The sequence below is a fragment of the Danio rerio genome, chromosome 4, assembly GCF_049306965.1.
Source record: "Danio rerio strain Tuebingen ecotype United States chromosome 4, GRCz12tu, whole genome shotgun sequence".
Lineage (NCBI taxonomy): Eukaryota > Metazoa > Chordata > Actinopteri > Cypriniformes > Danionidae > Danio > Danio rerio.
In genome coordinates, this window is record NC_133179.1 from 74,972,723 (window position 1) to 74,999,105 (window position 26,383).

General features: G+C 38.7%; 1 protein-coding gene across 4 annotated transcripts; it reads left to right on the plus strand.

The window, feature by feature from the left end:
- Positions 1-1,425: 1,425 nt before the first annotated feature.
- si:cabz01015814.1 lies at positions 1,426-26,024 on the plus strand. 4 transcript variants are annotated; one of them, XM_068220561.2, is made up of 16 exons: positions 1,426-1,630; positions 1,796-1,901; positions 8,842-8,891; positions 9,082-9,820; positions 11,047-11,090; positions 11,173-11,911; positions 12,405-12,454; positions 12,537-13,278; positions 13,669-13,718; positions 13,801-14,533; positions 17,583-17,632; positions 17,956-18,697; positions 19,193-19,242; positions 19,438-20,680; positions 20,869-21,045; positions 25,243-26,024. In XM_068220561.2, exons 2-14 carry the CDS (start codon positions 1,817-1,819, stop codon positions 20,182-20,184), a joined length of 4,821 nt encoding a protein of 1,606 aa, XP_068076662.1. In that variant the 5' UTR covers positions 1,426-1,630; positions 1,796-1,816; the 3' UTR covers positions 20,185-20,680; positions 20,869-21,045; positions 25,243-26,024. The 4 variants fall into 4 exon arrangements, with proteins under 4 accessions (XP_068076662.1, XP_021331491.1, XP_073804165.1 ...); XM_021475816.3 differs by lacking the exon at positions 20,869-21,045; XM_073948064.1 differs by lacking the exons at positions 19,438-20,680; positions 20,869-21,045.
- Positions 26,025-26,383: the final 359 nt, after the last annotated feature.

Genomic DNA, 26,383 nt, shown 5'->3' on the forward strand with positions numbered 1-26,383 from the left:
ACACAAGACATACATATAAAGTAAAGCTTAAAATGAAAATACACTAAGTGTAATTAATTCAAAATGAATTACTGATGTGACAGGGAGATTTTAAATAGGGCATGACGAGATAATGTTTCCCTAGCCTTAGTGTTTCCTGAACTGGAAAGTGTTTCAAAGTATTCCCTGCTGAAAAATCCAGCTTAAACCAGCCTTGGCTGGTTTTAGCTGGTCAACCAGGCTGGTTTTAGAGGGGTTTTGGCCACTTCCAGGCTGGTTTCCAGCCATTTCCAGCCTGGTCTTAGCTGGGAGATGGCCAGCTAAAACCAGCTTGACCAGCCTAGCAGGCTGGGAGCCAGGCCAAAACCAGTTATGTCCAGCTAAAACCAGGCTGGTCAAGCTGGTTTTAGTTGGATTTAGCTGGTCATTTTCCAGCCTGACCAGCTATCAGACTGGAAATGGCTGGAAACCAGCCTGGAAGTGGCCTAAACCCCTCTAAAACCAGCCTAGGCTGGTTTAAGCTGGATTTTTCAGCAGGGTAATTGTTTCAATTCTCTGATGAATACCTTAAAACGTGGTTTATTATTGGAGAATTTGCATTTATGGATGTGATTGTGAACAAAGTCAGAGAAGTGTCCTTTAAATTAATTCACAGATTCTACCCAGTGAGCAGCTATTTGAAAAGATTTCAATCGAATATTAACACAATCTGCGCTTTCTGTATTTTACAAGATGAAACATCTGTGCATTGATTTTGGTACTGTTCCTACACCAAAGTTTTTCTGTGTTTTGGGAAAATGTGTAATTTTGTTTTATTGATACAGACAAGAGTATCGAGAAAGCGTTCTACTTCATAAATCTGTTACTTTCACCTGCTAAAGCTCACATCTTTTTTGTTGTTTGTTTTGTTTGCCATGTGACGTCATAAAGCTGCACCTAACGGGTTGGAACTAGAAGAGATACAGCTGCGGACGGAAGTTGAATTATTTACATTATTTATTAAACTACACATTAAATTCTACTTTATTAACATGCCACAAAAAATATTTTATATTAACGTGAGCATCCGCGGCTGTATCCTATCTAGACTTTACCCTCACAGCGTATGTGTTTCGGAAAGAGAAAGGTTTATTTCTTTATGAATTTCTGTTACTGTGCAGTTTTATACAAGTAGCGTGATGTTGCATTCAGCTCGCTATTTAAGCAGCAATATCCGCCATTTAGTGTAAACACCAGCGCATATTTTGTAAGTTAGAATGTGTAAGATACTTTTAATATCTTTACTTTTATTAAAGGTTTAATCTATCTATCTATCTATCTATCTATCTATCTATCTATCTATCTATCTATCTATCTATCTATCTATCTATCTATTTCATCCCTCCACTACTTTTTTCCACACATGAACAGGACTTTTATTATGGTTAGGTTTGCTGATATGACGTCACAGATTTGCGCCGTGTCTGTGTTTCGGCCAAGGGTTTGTGTTTTCGGAGCGTATAAATCAGTTAAAAACGCTCAGTAATCGCCTGTTTATCGTCGATAAATCCACCAGAAACACAAATTCAGCGTCTGTAGGCAAAGAGGAGAGAAACCGAGCCTCCAGAAACTTCGAGTTAATTCCTGCTTTGCAAACTCAACAAAACCACAGGTCAGAAGCCACGAAGCCGCTTTTAAACACACCGCAAACGTGGTGTGGAGAGTTTAATCCATCACATGCAGTGTTCAATCATCCAATATTTGTAATATTGAGCAATTAAGACTTGGATTCAGATCTAGTTTGCATTTATTCATCATTCTCCTCTTGAACACACAGAGAAGCTGCACACTTGTAAAGATGGCGTTTATTAAAGAGGAGTGTGAGGACATCAGGATTGCAGATGTTTTCACGCTGGTAAAAGAAGAGCCTGAGGATCCAATAGGTTGGTTTTCATCCTCATCTCAGTCATTTCTCTTTACGTTTGGTATATTTACACACATACTTCACCTGCAATCACATTTAAATAATATTAAACTCATGTTTAAATCACATTTAAATGATAATAATGCTTAGCAAAACTACCAAAAAATGTAATAATAATTAGACTATATATATATATATATATATATATATATATATATATATATATATATATATATATATATATATATATATATATATATATGACTCAGCTACATTATACTATGAGTATTTAACTTAAAGACTAGTAACAAACTTTAATCATAATCAGAGGTTTTTATTTATAAAAATAGGAGTAGTGATATAATAGCTTTAAATAATACCTAAACTCAATTGCAGTGTTTTAAAATGTGACATTTGCAGTAAAAACTTGAAACATAAATTCACAGAGAAAGTATATATTAACAGTAGATTAAAACATCTGATTATAATTTCCAAAACAATTCAGCACAGCGTTAAGGCATCAGAAAAAGACCAGTCTGTAAATGTGTTTTATATTTTAATTGAGGGAAATTAATATGAACGCATGGAAGTTTGCAGTATTTAACATATTTTGTGGTTTTTAAACTGCACAACCCAAAATATATAACACTAATCAAAAGGATTTTAGAAGATAGCTATTTATTTTGCATTCATGACGATTTCACATACATTACGGATGACATCAGATTTCGTGAGATTAGTAGTAGGTTTGACTTTGGTAAATAAAATAATAAAATTTAAATTGTTTGCATTTTTATTGTCTGTAAAATACTAAACAACTCTACACAAAACTAATGGTGCAGATGGAAAATAATTTTTTTTTTAAAGGTAAGGATGAAATTTACATGTAATCACTCCTATTTTTAATGCGTTTGTGTGCTTAAATCACTTTTATTTAATCATTTATACAATACAGATAGTTTCAAAGCATCTTTACTTGCAGAAATCTGTGATATATTAATAATTAGAGGCAAGTAAGGTTTACTCACCCACCCCACCAGACAGCCCATACATTGCAATGCACAGTACAACATGATCAAACCACATTATTGATAAAGTAAATGCATTCATAATCAATTTAGACTTGGAAATGTTCTCATTCATAGATCTTTTTACCTGTTGCAAATGATCTGTCAATGTATCCAAGCCATACATCTCTATCTGCATGTTGTTTATTGCTTATCAGAGTTAGAAATTAATCTCTTTGTCATGTCAGTGGTGTTTTCATGTACATTTATTAAGGTGCAGCAGGTGGTTAAAACATAAGATGCATAGAAGATAAGTTAGTAAATAGGCATTTTGTATGATTGCTGACGTAAAACAATGGGTTTATTTTACATGTCATACTAGTGATAGGGAGTTCAGATCTTTTCTGTGAACCAGATCTTCATTTCAATAAGCCGGTTCAAATGAACATGTCACCGCTCCATTTTATGCTTCAATTTTCATGATGATGTAAACATAACCTTACCATGTTGGTACTCAACATATCAAAAATATTAGAGATTCTCTGATTAGGATTTTTGGGACCGATTATCAATCACTTAAAGCCAAATCAGCTGAAACCGATGACAGGGTCTAATTTATGCCTTTTATTAATCATATTTTTCTAAATGTATTTAAGGAATTTCATATGACAACTGCGTTTCAGACCAACCTAAAACATAGCAGCATGTGCTTGATTAACCAATAAGAACAGTTTAGGGCAAACTAAAGATGCCCAAACTAGACCCTATGGGCCAAAGTTGGCCCATGATAACCTCTGATTTGGCCATCTCCTCTGAGAAAGAGGCAGAATGTTTGGTTTTTGACCCTTTTTAAGAAGAAGTTTGGGCACTGTTTGTTTAGAGCTTGACAAATACAGCTTTTCAGAAGAATATAAAAAAAAATTATGAAATGAAACAAATGTAGCTCTAGAAAACTTTAGGCAGAACTGGGGCTTTAGTGCATCAGGGAAATGTCATCATACCTTTTTATATATTAAAAAAAAAAAAAAAAAAAATATATATATATATATATATATTTAGAGCTGCATGATTCTGGCTAAAATAAGATTCATAATTTTTTTTTGCTTAAAATAAAGATTTTCTCACCTTTCTGTAGATGTAAAAATAAAGGCGGGTCTATCATTAAGTAGGAACCGCGTCCGCCCTCTCTGTGGTAGCAGCTTACGGTCAGCAGCTCATGTCACATGTGATTTCCTGGCCGCGAATACAGCATTATATGAAGACAAAAATGACATTTTTAGGTGAATTATACCTTAAAAATACAGTATGTGACTATTTCAACATTATTTGGAGGTGTCCATGTCACTGAGCAACGTGTGTGTGAAACAGTGAAAAGACTTGTGCAGCCGCCTTTACTTCTCTTCTGAACCTGAAAATATGATTGACAGAATCGGAGAAATAATACAAAAGTTGCTGTTGTTGTTAATATTGCTATTACTACTAGTAAAGGTAGTCTACTACTACATTTTGTAGAGTGTACGGTTCAATTCAGCTCCATGATTGAATTCTGCACAGACAAACCATCTCATCAAAACCAAAAGAAGTGATGACACCTCCGTTCACAGTAATTTGAGCGCTGCTTGCCTTACAATTTGAATATGTTTGGGTTTTTTATGCTGCTATGAGGAACATCTGCCTTTTACACAATGTAAAGTGTAAAGACACGATACTGCATCTTTAAAGTGCTATATGAGTGTAGCCTACGCCTTAGCTCTCTGTAGCTCTGGCCCACGTGCACTGTTGCTTAGCAACCACAAATCATTAAAGTTCGCAAGTGAATGGATCTTAGTGAAAGAAGCGGCGCTCATCATGTTTTCAACACAGTTTTGGATGAGATATGTAAACGGCCCTAACAGCGTGGCTTGAGCACAAATTATAATATAAGAATGCACATCTTCAGCGTGACGTGGCACTGCCTGTTGAGTTCCCCTGCTTATGGATAGTATGATGCGATGGCAGCTGTTGCGTGAGCTCTTAAACAGGGAAAGTAAATAAATCATATTTTCCACTAATATCCACCGGGCACAGGCTACCGGTGAACATCCGGGACAATTGCTAGTTTTGCATCATGTGGAATCTGGATAGGCCTTCGTGGAGACCGCCGATCAAACTCCCCGAAGCTGTTATTGGCCAATCGGGATCGGTGACCGATTGATCGGAGAACCCTTAAAAAAATATATAGTCAGCAATCATAATTTCAGTCAGTTAAAGCATCACCATGATCTGAAAAGTTCCTTACTATTTAACTTTGCAACCTAAATGAAGCATGACTCACTTATTTAAATACCTTGATGATTAATTTTTTTTTTTTGCCAGATCCTCTCATTTAAGCTCTCGGTTTATCCTCACGCAGATGTCTAATTTTGGTTCAGTCACAGTCTGTAGGCTGTCATGTAGTGTTTGTGTTTGGTTCATCACCTGCTGAATCACGCAGATGAAGAATTTCCCGTTTCGCATTTGTTTTTACTACTACTGTTGTTCCATGTTCTCTTTCAAACTTGTGTTGAGATATTAAGAACCCTTTAAACTATAAGGTTTGTTTTAACTATAGGGTTTGTTGTTCATGTGACTTTTCCAGATGTGTGTGCATGACATTATGCAAGTCTAACGTCAATTCATGTGTATTTTGAGTTGCTTAATTTTTTTATGATTGAATGAAGGTAGAACGTCTTGGCTTAAGCTTGTTTTGTTTGTTTTTTATCAAATTTGTTTAATGTTGGTAATTTTTACTTAAACAAAATCTCTCAAAACATTTATGTAATTATTATTATTATTGTAAATTACGACATTTAACATTTAAGGCAAAATATATAAAAAATTTAAACTATAGTTAACTTTAAATAAAGACTACACTATATAGCGAATATGTTTGTGTGTGAATTTCTTGCATTCTGAAATTTATACTTGCGGGAGTAATTTAATTGATGCGCGATTCCTGCAATTACACACCAAATTTCGAGCCCTGCTTTATACAGCTTCGAAGAGCCGGAACAGTTTTTAATTACAACTGCGATTGTGTCCGTCTGAAAATGGAATGTGAGATAACGTCTAGGATGCATTCAAGGTGAGTAAATCATGGGTTAATTCTAGTTTTTGTGTGAACTGTTCATTTCATTTACATTTAAATGTCTTGTGAAACGCTTTGGGAGGGTCTGGGAAAAAAAAAAAACTAAACTAAACACAAGTTTAGAAGAGCTGCCTGAACACTTGACTGGTGCAATGTTATAAATAATTCCCGTCTAAAAAAATACCTTTTTTTTAATTTTATAAGTCTGTGACCATATTTTCTTCTGCATATCAGAGTCACACGTATCTGTTGTGGGGATTATAATAGATTGCCGGTGAACGTCCTGTCAGCTAACTGTATGCAGACGTGTGGCCAGTGGTGGATGGAGGAAGCTCATGAAAATTATTGTCTTAATTATGACGTTTTCACCTTACATAAGTGATATTAATTCATTGAAATGTTTAAGTTTGCTGAGTTTATAATGTTTAAGTTTGCTGAGAACCATTTTATACACACACATCTTTGTAACACAAGTTGTAAATATACGGTTTTGTAGTTTTCGGTTGACCTAAACTGCATGTCTTTAGACTGTATAGGACACTGAAGTACCACACAGAACTTTCTTTTCTTGCCAGGTCAGACAACAGGTCAAACCTCTAAGCTGCTCTTAATGCATAGAAATATTACTTGTGTATTAAAGTTAAAAATGGTAATAAAGAGATAAATATGCTTTTAAAATACCTGAGTGGAAATGAAGATAGCCCGACCCTCCTTTTAAATAAGTGTACCAAATTGTTAAAGTACAACAAATTAAGCCCCATTTAGATTACATGATTTTGTCCTGGGTGTTTGTAAATGTCTACTGAGCTTTAGGATGCAAGATTCAATAGTTTATTCTTGTGTGGTGTTTCAAAGTACCTGTCAGAGATGTCATGTCGCTTCACATTGACGCTTCCACACAAAATCCAGCATGTTCACATGCGGTTATGTTGATGATTAAGAGCACAGAATCTCTTTTCTACACCGCTTTTAAAATGGTAACATTCTTCTATGAATACATTTTTTTAATGGTAACTGGTTTTCAGTAAGATTTCTGCTGTTACAGTTCAGAAAACACACTCTAGACCAAGGGTCACCAATCTCGTTCCTAGAGGTCCTGTTTCCTTCAGGGTTTAGCTCCAACTTGCCTCAACACACCTGCCTGGGTGTTTCAAGTATACCTATTAAGACCTTGATTAACTTGCTCAGGGGTGTTTGATTAGGGTTGGAGCTAAAATCTGCAGGACAGCGGCTCTCCAGGAACAAGTTTAGTGATCCCTGCTCTAGACCAGGGGTGTAGAGGTCTGCATGGGACTAATTTTTTAGTCCTGCTCCTGCAAGGTTTTATTCCGCACCCGACCCATCCTGCCATATATTCAGCCTTTTATCACCTGCTGCCCACTTACGATAATTTTCTACCTGACCATTGGAGCTAAATTTAAATCAGGTGTCCAAAATCTTACGTTTATGGTTACTACCAAAAGAGAGAGATAACAGGTAAAACTTTGCAAGGATTTTCAGGTTTAGGTTGTGCAAGGATTGTCTGTTTTGTTTGCCCTGTTGTGTTGAGACATGAGTACTGCCTTAAACCTGAGGTTCCAGTCTTGTGACTGCTAAAGGATAAAACTCTGAGGCATTATAACATCGAACAGAGTATTTTTTTTCCATTAGCATCTTTTCCGTTTGTAAAAGACTCCCATACATCAGACTTGCCTGTAGTGGGTTCCTAACAGTAAACTGACCATTTTCTAATGCAAGCTGAAGGACAGTGCATCTTCACTTTGCTCTCGCATGTTGACAAAACCCAATCTAAGGACGTTTATGCAGATGTTACATGCACAGGGCGAAAAAAAAAAACACATGCAGAAAGCACTGGTTGTACCGGTGCTCAACAAGATTAAGGATAGCTGTTCCGAAATAACATTGGGACTAGGGAACGTTATATTCGTATCCCAATTACTCCCATTCAAACTACACCAAAGTTAGGTCCCACAGCTCTCATGGTGCAACCGCAGGAATGCAAACCTCTACATTGTTCCTGAAAATCTACCCTCTTGCCGAGTTGAGCTCCAACCCTGAAACCCAGCTAAACTAAGTAGGATTTGAAGGAGCACTTGGTAATTAAGGACAGATGTGTTTGGTCAAGGTTGCAGCTGAACTCTGCAGGAAGGTAGATCTCCAGGAGCACTCCTGCTCTAGCAAGTTACCGTGACATTTGTAATGTATGCTGCTTCTTGATGACAGGATGCGTGTTGTACACATCATGTGAGGATTGAACATGAACCAACATCTAGTCTGGCATATTTGGTACCCACAACACATTAGGAGTTTATCTAGACCAGGGTTGCCCAAACTGTTCTGGAGGGCCGGTGTCCTGCAGAGTTTAGCTCTAACTTGCTTCAACATACCCATCAGGATAATTCTAGTATACCTAGTAAGAGCTTGATTAAATTTGTTAGGTGTGTTTGATTAGGGTTGGAGCTAAACTCTCCAGGACACCAGCTCTCCAGGACAGAGTTTGGGCATTTCTGATCTAGACAAAATAGGATAATTTGAAAGATTGACTTCTAACCAGAGTTGTAACTGACAATAAAAATGATGTAATCGAAACGGGGCTTAAAATAGAGACAATTCAGATACACAGAATTTGTTTGTGGTTTGTTCACTGTTTTAATATTTTATACGCACACGATGCTGTGTGACTGCGCAGAACTTCATCTGCCAGTGTGTGTCTGTGCAGTCTGTGTGGTGTTAAGCTCCCACATTTCTAGTTCTAGTTAGCTTTAGTTTAGTTCCCTGATTTCCTATTCGGTTCATAAGGCTAAAATAAATTAATGTTTTCTGTTTTGTGTAATTTCTTTTTAAAGGTGGCTCTTCTGTGTGGAATTCATGCAGTTTTCTCAGAAACAGTGTGACTGTAAGTAACTGCATTAATATTTCAACAAATTACTTCTATGTAGTTAATGAAACTCAAGTATTTGAAGCTAACAGGACAGATCAGACCTACATGATGAATTTGTGTTTTTAGTCATCCTTGTTTTCAGTCTCATACTCATAATCAATTAAAGATTAAGCTAATACTGCTCCCTACAAATAATATTTTACAGGATTTACTTGAAAGTTGGGCAGATGAATTTTCATCAGGTGAAGAGTTTGATCCTGAATCACAGTCTGACTTGAACTCAAAAACTGAACTGCATTTAGAAAGGTCTATCAGCAACACTACTGAGAACTCTCTGGAGCCTTGCATGACCACTGAGAGGAAGTCCTCTAGCCTGAACGTCACAGGAGATTCACTCATTCACAATCTGTCCTCCTCACCTGACTTAAGCCCCGGCAGCATCACTAAAGCAGAGGATGAGAACACCACAATTAAAACAGAAGAGAGAGATGCATCTATCCCAGAGGATACAGCGAGTGATTCAGTCTCGTCTTCAAAGGGCATCACCACTAAAGGTGGTGAAAATTTCTGTTTTGTTTGTGGAAAGCCACAAATCAAAATAGCTCGACATTTTAAAGTGCATAAGCATGAAAACACCGAAATTGCACGAGCACTCAGTTTACCAGCTCACTCCAAGAAACGAAAGGAATTGCTGCAGATGTTGCGAAACAAAGGCAACTTTATGCACAACAATGATGTGCTGAAGAAAGGATCGGGTGCCCTGAAAGTTAAACGCCGTTCTGTAAAACGAACCGCAAACAAGTACACGTACTGTGTTCATTGCCGGGGGATGTTTGTTTGCGAGGTACTCAAGAGGCACATGAAGAATTGCTCAGCCAAAAGAGTCCATCAGGAAGCACTGGGAGCACAGGGTCCTGCTGAAGTGGCCAACGCTGCAATTCCAGGTACTGTATCAGATAGACTAAAATGTCTCAGAGGTATTAAGATAATGAAGTGTGGTTTAATATAACTCATGCAGGGTTTTTGTGGGTTCTAAAAAGTCTTGAATAATCTTTCCCTAAACAAGTCTTAAATCAAAGCAGCAAGTCTGAAATTCCCATGAGCATGGCATTCATTTACTTAAGGAGTTACTTTCTTGTATTTTAAAGTAAGGTCAAGTGTAATTTCTGCAGTTAGGATCATCTTTGGCACCTTTCGTGTTCACCATACTGGAGAATGAGCTTTATTACTGCTTTTAATCAGGATGTCATCCGTCTGTGGGATGCACCGCGCATATAATAATATGGTAACGTTTAGCCCTTTCATGTATTTGTTTATGTGTAAGGGAACTGCAATCGATGAACAAAATGAATTTGGCTTTTGAATACATGGTGCATGTGCTGCAGGAATGAGTAGCGGCAGTGTGTGAAACTCTTCAGAGACTGATCTAAATTAGAGACGTGCTTACGTTTTTTTTATTGTACCCATTTATCATCACTATAAAACAATTTTGCTAGTATGAGCCTGAATGCTTCAGGTTACTCCTAAACTACAAAACATTTGAACTGATAAAATAAAAAATAGCAATTGTGTGAGCAACTATCAAATATTTAAATCAATACTTATTATATTTGAATTCTTGTCACTTTGTAATGTCTGCGGAGTTTATCAAGAGTAATTATTGACAGCACTGTCATAGAGGTATATAGATATTCAAAGGGTATGACCAGATGGCAGAAGTGATTTCTTCAAATTAAGTGGTTAAATCAGAGATATCGAAGCCTTAATATCGTGTAAACTTAATTTAAACGCAAGTTCCATAAATCTTTTGTGTTTTTGCTTTGATATTTTGCTAGTTCAAATCTTTATTGCTCCTTAGACATCATTTGTAGTTCTCAACATATTTTTTGTTTTTTTATTTTATAATTTCTTAAGTTGGTCTTAAAAGGTCTTTAAAGAAAGTCTTAAATTTTCCCTGATAAATCTTGCTAATCTCTGTGATGTCCTTAATTGTTTTCCCAATTTGGAAAGATTTACATTAAACGCTGTTCCTTTTAAACTGCTCATTCCTTAAATATTACCAAACCATTATCATTCCAACATCGCAGTCACATGTAACTTCTGTGGGGATGCAGTATCTTGCAGCTGTTTTCTTTCTGCTTTTGTGTAATTGTTTTATTTTTCCTTTTAGTGTGCTCTTCTGTGTCTGAATCACACAGTTTCCAGAGTGTGCCTGTAAGTAACCTTTCACACATCATTCTGCATATATACAATAAAGATTAAACCAATAATGCTGTATGCGATTAATTTTCTACAGGATTCACCTGAAAGCCTGGACAAAGATCTGTTGCTAGGTAACAAATTTGATCCTGAATCACAGTCTGACTTGAACTCAAAAACTGAACTGGATTTAGAAAGGACTATCAGCAACACTATTGAGAACTCTCTGGAGCCCTGCATGACCACTGAGAGGAAGTCCTCTAGTCTGAACATCACAGGAGATTCACTCATTCACAATCTGTCCTCCTTACCTGACTTAAGCCCCAGCAGCATCACTAAAGCAGAGGACAAGAACACCTCAATTAAAAGAGAAGAGAGAGATACATCCATCCCAGAGGATACAGCGAGTGATTCAGTCTCGTCTTCAAAGGGCATCACCACTAGAGGTGGTGAAAATTTCTGTTTTGTTTGTGGAAAGCCACAAATCAAAATAGCTCGACATTTTAAAGTGCATAAACGTGACAATGCTGAAATTGCACGAGCACTCAGTTTACCAGCTCACTCCAAGAAACGAAAGGAATTGCTGCAGATGTTGCGAAACAAAGGAAACTTTATGCACAACAATGATGTGCTGAAGAAAGGATCGGGTGCCCTGAAAGTTAAACGACATTCTGTAAAACGAACCGCAAACAAGTATACATACTGTGTTCATTGCCGGGGGATGTTTATTCGGGAGGAACTCTGGAGGCACATGAAAAAATGCTCAGCCAAAAGAGACCATCAGGAAACACTGGGAGCACAGGGTCCTGCTGAAGTGGCCAAGGCTGCAATTCCAGGTACTCTATAGGTTAGATTTAAACTTCTTTGAGGTATAAAAGAGGCATTAAAGCTTTAACATATTTTGTAACTTAGTAAAAAAAAGATCTAACTTGCTTTTGTATTTTGTCTTGCTAGGAATCTAAATCTTTGTGTTCCCCAGACAGCTATATTTAGTTCTCAACATATTAGTATTGTTTTTCCTCTATTTTTTCCTTTATTTTTTTATATTTTGTCTTTAAAGAAAGCCTTAAATTCTTCCTTATAAATCCTTTAGAAAATCTGTCATGCCCTTGATGTTTCACCCAATTTGTAAAGTGCAATGTTGAAAAGAATAGTCTTAAACACCGTTCCCTTTAAACTGCTTATTTATTAAATATTTCCGAAAAATATCACTAGTCTTTGACCATTCCCCCCGCTGCTTATCAGAGTCGCATGTGAATTTTGTATAGGATTATGTCTTTAAGTTTTCCTATTTTTGATTTGTCTAATTAATTTTATTTTTCCTTTTAGTGTGCTCTTCTGTGTGTGATTCACAGAGTTTCCAGAGTAAGAGTGTGCCTGTAAGTAACCTTTCACACATCATTCTGCATACATATAATAAAGATTAAACCAATAATGCTGTATGCGATTCATTTCATACAGGATTTACCTGAAAGCCTGGACAAAGATTTGTTGAGAGGTAACGAGTTTGTCCCTGAATCACAGTCTGACTTGAACTCAAAAACTGAACAGGATTTAGAAAGGTCTATCAGCAACACTACTGAGAACTCTCTGGAACCCTGCATTACCACTGAGAGGAAGTCCTCCAGCCTGAACGTCACAGCAGAAGATTTGCTCATTCACAATCTGTCCTCTTCACCTGACTTAACCCCCAGCAGCATCACTAAAGCAGAGGACGAGAACACCACAATTAAAAGAGAAGAGAGAGATACATCCATCCCAGAGGATACAGCGAGTGATTCAGTCTCGTCTTCAAAGTGCATCACCACTAGAGGTGGTGAAAATTTCTGTTTTGTTTGTAGAAAGCCACAAATCAAAATTGGTAGACATTTCAAAGTGCATAAGCGTGACAATGCTGAAATTGCACGAGCACTCAGTTTACCAGCTCACTCCAAGAAACGAAAGGAATTGCTGCAGATGTTGCGAAACAAAGGCAACTTTATGCACAACAATGATGTGCTGAAGAAAGGATCGGGTGCCCTGAAAGTTAAACGACATTCTGTAAAACGAACCGCAAACAAGTACACGTACTGTGTTCATTGCCGGGGGATGTTTATTCGGGAGGAACTCTGGAGGCACACGAAAAAATGCTCAGCCAAAAGAGACCATCAGGAAGCACTGGGAGCACAGGGTCCTGCTGAAGTGGCCAAGGCTGCAATTCCAGGTACTCTATAGGTTAGACTAAAACTTCTTAGAAGTATAAAAAAGGGATTCAAGCTTTAACATATTTTGTAATTTAATACAAAAGAAAGTTAGGATTTTTTTTTTTACTTTTATGTCTTGCTAGGAATTGAAATCTTTGTGCTCCCCAGAAAGCTATATGTAGTTCTCAACATATTAGCCAATTTATGAAGTGCAATGTTAAAAAGATTAGTCTTAAATAAGCACTGTTCCTTTTAAACTGCTTATTTATTTAATATTGCCAAAAAAATATCATTAGTCTTTGACCATTCCCCCCGCTGCTTATCAGAGTCACATGTGACTTTTGTATTGGATTATATCTTTCAGTTTTCCTATTTTTGATTTGTCTAATTAATTTTATTTTTCCTTTTAGTGTGCTCTTCTGTGTGTGATTCACAGAGTTTCCAGAGTAAGAGTGTGCCTGTAAGTAACCTTTCGCACATCATTCTGCATATATATAATAAAGATTAAACCAATAATGCTGTATGTGAATAATTTTCTACAGGATTTACCTGAATGCCTGGACAAAGATTTGTTGCGAGGTAACGAGTTCGTCCCTGAATCACAGTCTGACTTGAACTCAAAAACTGAACAGGATTTAGAAAGGACTAACAGCAACACTACTGAGAACTCTCTGGAGCCTTGCATGACCACTGAGAGGAAGTCTTCTAGTCTGAACATCACAGCAGAAGATTCACTCATTCACAATCTGTCCTCCTCATCTGACTTAAGCCCCAGCAGCATCACTAAAGCAGAGAACGAGAACACCACAATTAAAACAGAAGAGAGAGATGCATCCATCCCAGAGGATACAGCGAGTGATTCAGTCTTACCTTCAAAGGGCATCACCACTAGAGGTGGTGAAAATTTCTGTTTTGTTTGTGGAAAGCCACAAATCAAAATAGCTCGACATTTTATAGTGCATAAGCGTGACAATGCTGAAATTGCACGAGCACTCAGTTTACCAGCTCACTCCAAGAAACGAAAGGAATTGCTGCAGATGTTGCGAAACAAAGGCAACTTTATGCACAACAATGATGTGCTGAAGAAAGGATCGGGTGCCCTGAAAGTTAAACGCCGTTCTGTAAAACAAGCCTCCAACAAGTACACGTACTGTGTTTATTGCCGGGGGATGTTTATTCGCCAGGAACTCAAGAGGCACATGAAAAATTGCTCAGCCAAAAGAGACCATCTGGGAGCACTGGGTCCTGCTGAAGTGGCCAAGGCTGTAATTCCAGGTACTGTATCAGATGATGTATTAAAGTTTTCAGAGTATAGGATGAGGAAATTTAACACAACTCATGTCCTAAGCCAGGGGTCACCAATCTCGGTCCTGAAGGGCAGGTGTCCCTGCAGGGTTTAGCTCCAACTTGCCTCAACACACTTGCCTGGATGTTTCAAGTATATGTAGTAAGACCTTGATTAGCTTGTTCAGGTGTGTTTGATTAGGGTTGGAGCTAAAATCTGCAGGACACCGGTCCTCCAGGAACAAGTTTGGTGACCACTGTCCTAAGCAATTTGTTAGAAAAGATTTCTACCTTATTAAATCCAATCTTCTTCTCTGTTCATTTCTTAAATGATTTTGAAAACATATCACAAATCCATGGAACTCATAGAACTACATTTACATTCATAAATATTGTTCTGCTTTGTTCTTCCTGAGCACGAGAGGCAATGCTTCACACTGGATGATTTGTAGCCACAAGGTAACAAGGAGGTCCTGTTTACCTGTAGAAGGGCAGGTGTTTCAAAAGTGTCTGTTGCAGCCAGATTAAATCTGTTGAATTGGAAAAAAAGGTATTCATTGAAGACCAAGAAGCAGTCACACAGATATGACTATGGGGAACACCCTTTAGCGCTGACCAAGAAGTCAAGATGCTTCTTTTAGAATAACACCTTACTCCTAATTGCAATGGGATTCACTTGACTCATAAGCATGGGTGATAACCTCAACCACCAAATGTAAAAGTTTCTGTTTAGGAGAGGCTCTCCCAAAACAGAGAGAAATTGGCTCTAATGTAGTTACAGAGAGCCCTTATGAATGATTCGAGTCTATAATTGTTGCACACCTCTTAGAATTGGAGTAACCAAAACATGAGATCCCAAAGGCTGACCATCAACTTGAACATATGCTGAAGTTGCAGCTACCAAGACTCGTGGTAGAAACTGCCCAATAATTATTTAGCAGCAATTGCAGAAAATGGAGCACAGATGCAGCAGGACATGCCTCTGTGGCACTTTGTCAAACCTCAAAACCATATATCCACTACCTTTGGCTTGACGCTTTACTTCCCTGATGAGTGTGACGTAACCAGAAATCTGCCATGGTATGTTTCTCTCCTGTTATGTGCATTGCCCTAATGTTCGCTAACTGATGGAAGACCTAAGTCAACAGATCTTGTCATACTTGAGGAGACTGGCTGAATATTGTGCCCTGTTGATGGATGATGTGATTAATCACGGATGCATTGTCTGATCTGACAAGAACATGTCTGCCTTCCAGATATAGGGCAGAGTGGTTCAGTGCCAGAAGAACTACTTCATAGCTCCGAGGTGTTGATATTCTCCCCTATTTGCTTGCAGTCCCATTGCCCTCTAACAGTTCTGTGCTGCCAGACTCTTTCCCAGAAAGAAAGATAAGCATCCATCTGGACTACTTCCAGTAAGGATGGAATCCCACACAAAGCAATATGCTTTTTTTTAGTAAGTTCTCCATGGTTTCAGTGTGAGAACTTTTGGTGTAAGTTAAATCCTCTTATTCATGTGCCTCCTGGGACATAGGTGAAATATGTGCCTCCAAAAGGGACTGAGTCAGGGGAGGCCCAATGGTTCAACTGCTGCCACTGCCAGCATACCCATGAGTTTGAGGAAGTACCAGAATGGTTGCCCTCCTGCCTTTAAAAATGTTGGGGGAGACGTAGAGTACTGTCTACCTGCTGTTCTTATGCTCTTATCATTATTTGGGTCTTGGACAACCCCAGTGTACTTCACAGACTAGGTTGGAATTAGCTGGGGTTGTGTTGATAGAATAAGATTAAATAAGAGCACTCAGACACTGATAAAACTGATCTTAGACTGCAAAGCAATAACGCACCTGTCTTATATGCTTGTATGAGAAGACCTTCTGTATTATGGCACTGAGGCCACAGCCAAAAGACATTAGGTCTCAAGAACTTATATGGAGACAGAACACAAGAGGCAATAATAGCTGACTGTTGAATCACCCCTCTAAAGAAAACAGAAGTTGAGGTAGCTGCTGCTGAGGATGTATCAAGATCCATGCATGCAAAAATACCTGCAATGTTAGGGTATACTGTGATTGTCTGTGGTAGTTATTCTACAGTAATGTGTATATTCCATGCAAAATATAAAGCTGGTCGGTCAGTTCTTGTCATGTAACTTGTGGTGCGCTCACAGCATTCAAGTTGAGGTGTTTTCAACTGGATGCACCTGAAAGGCCCAAGGGCATCACTTGCATGTGTCCTTCTCAACATGCGCTCTAAAGCCCTGCAACTGCATAAGACATAACAAACTTGCTCACAGAAAAGACACAATTTGCAGTTGACCTTTTTCTTGCACAAACATGCTGCATTTGCCTGATTTGTTGACAATGGGTTGCGGATTCAATCCTTGGCAGCTTGTTGGTCCTTCACTGGGCCTTTTCCCCTTCGCATTTCCCCTTAATCATTTTTCATAATAAAAGATTGTTCAGACTCCGGTAATAAATAAAATGAAAATACCCAATGATTTCTTCTGCGGACCAATTGATCCACCGACCAGTGCCAGTTTGCTCCCGGGTGTTGAGAACCACTGCTGAAACACTTGCATGTGAGAGGTTATAAGGACAGCGTAGCAAGGTACAGGGTTAAATGGGGAGTACCTTAAGTCTTCCTACGAGGGAGACTTGGCGTGCATCTGCGATGGGATGACATCCAATGCGAAGCACTGCCTCTGGGGGTCCGGAAGGATGAAATGGAACAACAATGCTAGTTGCTATTGCCTGGAAACCGAAATTGATTTGTGATAATTATTTTATTGCAAAATATAAAGTAATTTTGTTAGATATTTTAAAATTTAACTAACCTAAACTATACTGATTTTTAAAAAAGCACATGTTTTTGCTTTGTAACTGCACAGCTACCTTTCAGAAATCATCTCATATTGTGTATGTGTGTGTGTGTGTGGTATTAAGTTATTTGATTTTTTTTTTTTTAGATTTAGTTTAAGTTTTCCTTATTACTTATAAGTATTTTTAATAGTTTTCTGTTTTTGTGTATTTGTTTTTAGTGTGCTCTGCTGTGTTGGAATCTCACAGTTTCCACAAAAAGAGTGTGCCTGTAAGTAACCTTTAACATATTCATTCCATTTATTCAGTCAACCTGTGAGGCTGTGCAGTAGTTATGTGTTCATGATGGGTTGCAACTGGAAGTGTTGTCCGAAGTACCAGCTTGTATTAATATTTAATAATGTGACATTAGCAATATTTCCCTGATATTTTGAAGCTGCTGAGTGTATTCTTGATACTTATGGGAAATAACTGGAATATTTAAACTAACATTCTAATAATCTAAATTTCAGAAATGTAATCACACCTGTTCTCAGTCTATTTCTAATAATACAAGCTTAAACTAATAATGCTGCTGAATATTTATTTTATCAGGGTTTATCTGAAAGCTGTGAACAAGAATTGCCATCGGTTGAAGAGTTTGTCCCTGAATCGCAGTCTGGCTTGAACTCAAACACAGAATTGGATTTAGAAAGGTCCACCAGCAACACTACAGAGAACTTGCTGGAGCCTTGCATGACCAGTGAGAAAAAGGCCTCCAGCCTGAACATCACAGCAGGAGATTCACTCATTCACAATCTGTCCTTCTCACCTGACTTAAGCCCCAGCAGCTTTATTGAAGCAGAGGACGAGAACACCACAAATAAAAGAGAAGAGAGAGATACATCCATCCCAGAGGATACAGCGAGTGATTCAGTCTCGTCTTCAAAGGGCATCACCACTAGAGGTGGTGAAAATTTCTGTTTTGTTTGTGGAAAGCCACAAATCAAAATAGCTCGACATTTTATAGTGCATAAACGTGACAATGCTGAAATTGCACGAGCACTCAGTTTACCAGCTCACTCCAAGAAACGAAAGGAATTGCTTCAGATGTTGCGAAACAAAGGCAACTTTATGCACAACAATGAAGTGCTGAAGAAAGGATCGGGTGCCCTGAAAGTTAAACGGCATTCTGTAAAACAAGCCTCCAACAAATATACATACTGTGTTTATTGCCGGGGGATGTTTATTCGCCAGGAACTCTGGAGGCACATGAGGAATTGCTCAGCCAAAAGAGACCATCAGGAAACACTGGGAGCATTGGGTCTTGCTGAAGTGGCCAAGGCTGCATTTCCAGGTACTGTATCGGTTTGATTTAAACTTTTTGAAGGAATGAAAGAGTCATTCATGTTTTAACATACTTTATATAAACTTATTATAAAGGCTAGTTAGATATTTTTAACATGATTTTTTTTACTAGGAATTTAAATCCTTATGTACTCCCTAGACAGTTGTGGATCACAGCATATTGATGTTTTCTTCTATTTTTGCCTTTTTTTTTAAATGTTTTTTTAAAAGAAAGCCTTACATTTTTCCTAATAAGTCCTGCAGAAACTCTGTCATGGCCTTAATAGTTTGCCCAATTTGTAAAGTGCAATTCTAAAAAGATTTGTGTCTAACACGGTTCTTTTTAAACTGCTTATTACTTAAATATTACCAAAAATATTACTAGTCTGTGACCATTTCGTCTTGCTGCTTATCAAAGTCACGTGACTTTTGTGTAGATTATTATTTTTTTTTTAGTTTTTCATCCATTCTGTTTTTGTCTAATTAATTTCATTTTTCCTTTTAGTGTGCTCTTCTGTCTGGTATTCACACAGTTTCCAGAGTAAAAGTGTTCCGGTAAGTAACTAACACAGCAGATTAGACCTACATGAGAGATTTGTGTCTTTAAGAGTTTAGTATAAATAAGTAATAGCTGAAATATTAAAACAGAAACGCAAAACTATTTCAGAAATGTAGTCACATCTGTACTCAGTCTATTACAAATAATAAATAGTAAACTAATAATGCTGTCTACAATTTATTTTTCTACAGGATTTACCTGAAAGCTGGGACAAAGAATTGTCATCAGTTGAAGAGTTTGTCCCTGACTCACAGTCTGGCTTGAACTCAAACACGGAATTGGATTTAGAAAGGTCTATCAGCAACTCTACTGAGAACTCTCTGGATCCTTGCATTACCATTGAGAAGTCCTCCAGCCTGAACATCACAGCAGGAGATTCACTAATTCACAGAATGTCCTTTTCACCTAACTCAAGCCCAAGCATCATCACTGAAGCAGAGAACGAGAACACAACAAATAAAAGCGACGAGAGAAATAGATCCATCCCAGAGGATACAGCGAATGATTCAGTCTCGTCATTAAAGGGCGTCACCACTGTGTCTGGAGGTGGTAAAAATTTCTGTTTTGTTTGTGGAAAGCCACAAATCAAATTAGCTCGACATTTTAAAGTGCATAAGCGTGAAGATGCTGAAATTGCACGAGCACTCAGTTTACCAGCTCACTCCAAGAAACGAAAGGAATTGCTGCAGATGTTGCGAAACAAAGGCAACTTTATGCACAACAATGATGTGCTGAAGAAAGGATCGGGTGCCCTGAAAGTTAAACGACATTCTGTAAAACAAGCCTCCAACAGGTATACATACTGTGTTCATTGCCGAGGGATGTTTGTTCGCCATGAACTTAAGAGGCACATGAAAAAATGCTCGGCCAAAAGAGACCATCAGGAAGCACTGGGTCCTGCTGAAGTGGCCAAGGCTGCATTTTCAAGTACTGTATAGGAGTGTCTTAAAATTCCTTCAGAAGATTAAGAGATGCCAAGTGTGAATCAGCAAAACCTGTGTTGTATTCAGTTAGTCAAATCTGTCTCCAGATTGTGTGTCTTTCACCACAAGGATGTCTGCAAAAGCAAAAATACAACAAAAAAATGTTGTCTACTGCTGAACAAAGACATTGATAACCTTACAACTTCTTGAAGGTGCTTCGCATTCAGCTTTCAAAAGAACTCTGACAATCACTAGAGATATAATATTCAATCAACGACAGTCCGAAGAAGTCCCTGAGTACCTGACATCAACTATGAAAGCACATGGCTGCAACATCACAAATACTAAATCTGAAAGATAATGAACGAATGAATAATGAAATAATGAAAAAGTTTTTAGGGAGATGATGTGAGAAGACTTCAAGAGTATTATTAGTATGCCAGCTGCAAACATTAAAATTGCAGAATCTTCAAAAATACTTTACAAGGATGATTTCTCAGTGAAATTCAAGGTAATTACAATTCAAATATTAAGTACGTTATATCAATGTTATAATTTTCAAAAGTTTTTCTGAACACTTTTTCTGTAGCACTGGCTAAGGTGTCTTTTGAGTACTTAATATTTTTTCATATTATGGAAGTCAGTTTTATTCAGTTGCCTATTCATTTATTTATTTTCTTACACTTTTCCTGGGCCGAGTTGCGGGGACAGCAATCTCAGGAGAGAACCCCAGACTTCCCTTTCTCCAGACATTTCCTCCAGCTCCTCCGGGGGAATCTCGAGGTGTTCCCATGCTAGCCGAGAGACATGGTCCCTCCAGCATGTCCTGGGTCTTCCCCGGGGCCTCGTCCTTGTGAGACATGCCTGGAACCCTAGGTAGGCGTCCAGGAAGCATCTGAAACAAATGCCCAAGCCATGTCAGCTGACTTCTGTCGATATAGAAGAGTAGTCTTCCTCCATGGTCTCCCCAACTCTTCCCAGGCATGAATTTTTGCTTTTGCAACCTACCAGGCTACAGCACGCTTGGCCTGTCGGTGCCTATCAGCTGCCTTGGAAGTCCTACAAGTCAACTAAGCCCTGTAGGACTTCTTCAGCTTAATGCCATTCCTTTCTTTTGTTTGTGGATTGCTGCCTCAACAGGCACCACAGACCTTACAGCCACAGCTTCTCATGGCTGCGTCAACAATGGAGTCGAAGAACGTGGACCACTCGGTCTCAATGTCTTTAGCCTCCCTTGGAATCTGGTCAAAGCTATTCCGGAGGTGAGAGTTAAAAATCTTTTTTACTTGAGGTTCAGCTAGACGTTTCCAGAAATCCCTCACTATACATTTGGGCCTGCCAAGTCTGTCCAGATTCGAACTCACCACCAGGTGGTATCAGTTGACAGTTCTGCCCCTCTCTTTACTCAAGTGTCTAAGACATACGGACGGAGATCAGATGAGACAACCACAAAGTAAAATTATCTACCTAGGGTCTCCGGGTGCCATGTGCACTGATGAACACCCTTATGCTCGAACATAATGTTTGTTATGGACAAACTGAGTAGCACAGAAGTCCAGTAATAGAACACTCTCCAGGTATCACTATCATTACCCACGTGGGCGTTAAAGTCCCGCAGTTGAATACCTCTGAGCACCTTTCAGCACCCCTCCCCAGAACTCCAAGAAGGCTACTTTGCACTAGTGTTTGGCCCATAGGCACAAACTACAGAGAGAGACCTATCCATGACCCGAAGGCACAGGGAGGTGAACCTCTGATTCATCGAGGAAAGCTTCAACAAATGGCAGCTAAGTTGCGGAGCTATAAGCAAGCCCACACCAGCTCGCCGCCCCTCACCCTGGGCAACTCCAGAGTAGAAGAAAGTCGAGCCCTTTTCAAGAAGTTGAGTTCCAAAGCACAATCTATGCGTGGAGGTGAGCCCGAATATCTCTAGTCAGTACCCTTCAACCTCCTGCACAAGCTTGGGCTCTTTCCCTCCCAGTGAGGTGAGATGTCTCAAGAGCCAGTTTCTGTGCCCAATGATTGAGTTGTCGTGGTCCTAACAGTCGACCACCACCCTTTTTACAATGCATTAGCCCCTTACTGCTCCCCCTGAAGGTGGTGGGCCTGCTGGGGGATGTTCCCACATCCCCTTTGGGCTGAGCCTGTTCCACGGGATAAAAGAAGTCTGGCTATAGAGTGGGCCAGGGCTTCGCCATACAAGATCCTCTGTTTTTGCGCTCATCAAGAGATTGGGTTCAGTTGTCCATATTCTTCAAAATATTTTGTTTGAGAAGAAACTCATTTAAAATAAAGTAAACTCAAAAGTGTGCCGATTAAGAGCCAAGAAATAAAATGTTTTTCTGAACTTTAAATGATGTAAATATAGCAGGTTTGTGAATGTTATAGGCACTTTAAAAATTACACCTTCACCTTTCCTCATTGCATATATATACACAAGCTTCATGCTGAAAATGGCTCAAATTGTCAATCACTTGACCAGAATAAGGTATTCCATTACCTAAATACTTTAAGATCTACCTAAAAACTTTGAAATAGTAGTTTACCCATTGTCCATCTCAGAATAAAAGGCTGTAGATGAGAATATTGAATATCTGTCAAACAGATTTTTTTGTCTTTATAAAGGATGGATGCTTGTGGACATGTATTGACTATTGGACCTTCAACTACAAATTTTCAAATACCCATATCTGATCCTACTGGTACTGGCTGCCCTGGAGAAACTTTGTGGACCTTGCATGTTTCTCAAACTGAATGTGCAAAGGGCCTACGACCTTGTTTGTTCTGGATGAATAGATGCTTTCTTGGCTTTGGTAACTTATCTCCACTCATCCACTGGTTCAGCATGATCAATAACCATGTTTCTACTATCATGCCAGTGTGTGCCTGGGCCAGTTGTTTTTACACAGTAACTTCTGGGACTTGAGCAGCCCTTTTGGGGTATTTCACCCTGTCCAATATCTTGGGCCGAAGCAGGCTAGCTGGCTAACTTCTTCCTGCTAAACTGGCCGGGTTGTGTGATGTTTGTTGCCTAAGCATCCATAGGGTGGGGGTTTTGATATTGGTTCTACAAGGGAAATACATCATGATTGTGCCTCACTGCTTGAGCGCCACTAATATTGGCCCCAGCCTGCTCTATGGAAGCTCTAGTACACACTGGCCTGACAGTTGAAAAGTGGCTACTGCATAGACTTTGTGAGCCCTCAAGAGCTACAATCAGCCAAAGAAAACCATTTGCACAGGCCATTTGTCGTTGAAGTCTTTAAATCTTGAGCCATTGGCCATCAAGCTTACCCTGAAAAAGGGACACTGGCTGCAGGAAGTTGTACAATAATTTGAGGTCATCACTGATAAACAGAGACATGAAAGCAGGTGAAGGACATAGAGGTTCTGTGACTCTATGAACCTTTAAGCAAATACCGTCACGTTTTTTTTTCTTTTTTCAGAAAACATACTCCCTGTCATAATTATAAATGTTGTTCAGTGGATGTTGAATGAAGTAATTTGCTAAGCTTTCTAGACCAGACCCTTGTTGGTCTAGACTGGAATATCTGCATAAAGTCTGCTCTTTGCAACACTCTTCTTACCTTTCCACTTACATGGTAAAGAACAACTATTCCACCAATCTTAGCATTCCAGAGGGATTGATGTAGATATATTCACCGCTACATAGATGACCATAAACAACACTGGAGTCACTACCTTCTCTTGGTTGTGTATTCACATAATTCCTTCAGACAGAACACCACTTGTCTTATGCCCTCCTCTGACCTTCTTGGCTTCCACACTTTCAGAAGACTAGAGAGCTGCCCAAGGTTCCAGCTGTGAATTACTGCCTTCTGTCCTCACTTTATTTGGTGTTTCACCATCTGGAGGCAGTTCAGCAACATCACTTTTCAGATGAGTCTTCTGATGAAACTGATTATCATCACTAAGGAAGAGACCGTTTATCTGTTAAACATCATCGACTCTTGACATCAACCTAGCTGCTTGGATCACTTCTATGCATTATCCTTCCCAGTCGATTATGTAAAGTCTGTTGGTGCATACAAAGGATATTCTGAATCCATTACTACATGATAATTTCCCTAATGTCTGTCTAGATCAGGGATGAGCTAACTTGGTCCTGGAGGGTCAGTGTCCTGCAGAGTTCCCCCCCCCCCAACACTAATCAAACACACCTGAACATGCTAATCAACATCTTCAAGATCACTAAAGATCTTTAGACAGTTGTGTTTGTTAGGGTTGGCGCTAAACTCCGCAGGACACCGACCCTCCAGGACTGGGTTTGCCCATCCCTGATCCAGATCGTCATACATTCAGGGGCCATGGCTGTCCTCAAAGATGAGAGCAACTGTTAAGATCCCTTCAATGAGGTGGGGGTGTTGTTACAAAAACTCCAGCTTTGTTAGACCCAATCACTCATCAAATATAAGCACAATCACCTGAATTCTGATCTGCTGCACCTCAAGTCTGCCTCTTATACACATCTGCCATGCATACATATTTTCTTGTCTTGAGTACATGATGCTACTCCTTACCTTATCCACTTACTGGCTCTTGCCTGTCTTGTTGTCGGAATCATCTTGCCTCAGTTGCTGGTCCCGAGAATAAGCAAAAAGATTACAATAAAAAGATTTTCCCAGGCTCTCCGGTTTTCTCCCACAATCCAAAAAAAAAAAAAAAACATGTACCATTGACCAAACCAAATTGACACCATAGACATGCAATTAATCAGCAATATATCTCTCCATAGTTATTTAAAATTTGTATTCACTATTAACAAGCAGGCCAGTTCTCGAGACCTACCTGAGGGCAATCTCCCCTCTTACCCTGCATAAGCAAGGGAGCCCCGGGCTCAAGGATCTCATGAGCTCAGGGCTCTCCCCTGGGAAAGCATGCCAAACACACTTTATAATCAATCATCAGCTATGTGTGAACTCTTGAAATAGATTTTTGTCAGCAGAACAGCTACTTTATATACAGAACTGGTTTTGGTCACTTTTTTCTGCAAATGTTAGACTTGACTATGTTAACTGTGTGTGTGTGTGTTTTTTTTTTTTTTTTTTGTAGATCTTGACAAGCAAAAGAGGAAGAAAAGGACTCGTGAAAAGAGTTTGGACCACCTCAGAAGTCTAAGCAGTCATGGACATAAAAGCACGTTGGGGAGTACATAAGTAAAGAAGTAGCAAGAGAGTGAATTCTGCAAAAAGAATGCACACACCATTCTTGGTTGACTGGCACAATCAAATCAAACTGCTGTCTTGCTTGAACATTAAAAAAAAACTGCTGTTTGTAGTTTTTGTGTCTTGTTAAACCAACGTTTTCATATTTTATGGCATTATGTTAACCACAAAAAGAAAATTCCATCTTCATTTCCTTGAATGAAGTTGTACTAAACCTTGAGGATTTACTGTTTTTCTTTTTCTGGTCCCCATCATAGAACTTTCAAAAATATGAAGCACCTGTTTTTTGGATGTTCAAATAATCCAAATAGTACAGTTGTCAAAAATATATATTTTTTGACTTTATTTTTGCGCCCGGTAAATCATATGGGGCTGTTTTTAAACCCTCATCTAGAATTTGATTGTCATAAAACAATAGTGACAACACTGATGACTGCTGTAAAGATGTATAATATTATGAAATAATATTGTATATAATATCTGGTATGTAATACCAGACTGTTTATTAGTCATTTCAAATGATGTGCGTTAAAGGTTTTGTACTGAAAGGTATACTTACTGAAAATGGAGGATTTGGATTCTGTGTCAACCTAAAAACCATTTTAACTTGACTTACTTATTCTTCCAGTTCTGTGTCATTCCCTTTTAAATAAAACGTTGTGTCTTGTACTTAATGTTCTTGCTATTTTTTGTAAGGCAAAATCACCTTTGATTATGTAGGTAAGGTGTCTCTTAGTTTTTTTTTTAAAGCATGCTTCTCAGTAATTAGTAATAGGCAATATGTACATTTCATCCACAGCTAATGTGTGCAACACATGACCCAATATTTTATAATATTTGTATGCAGTAATTTCTTTTTGGTTAAATGTTAAATTTAGGTAATCTAATTCTGGTCTCTGTGAGATTCAGTATGGCCCCTTTCGATCAAATGCAGAGTGCTGTTGGGCTATGGGGGTAGCCATGTTCGATTTTGGAGTGCCACTATCTAGCCTTGCGAAAAAAGAAGCACCTGCCTGTACCTTACTAGC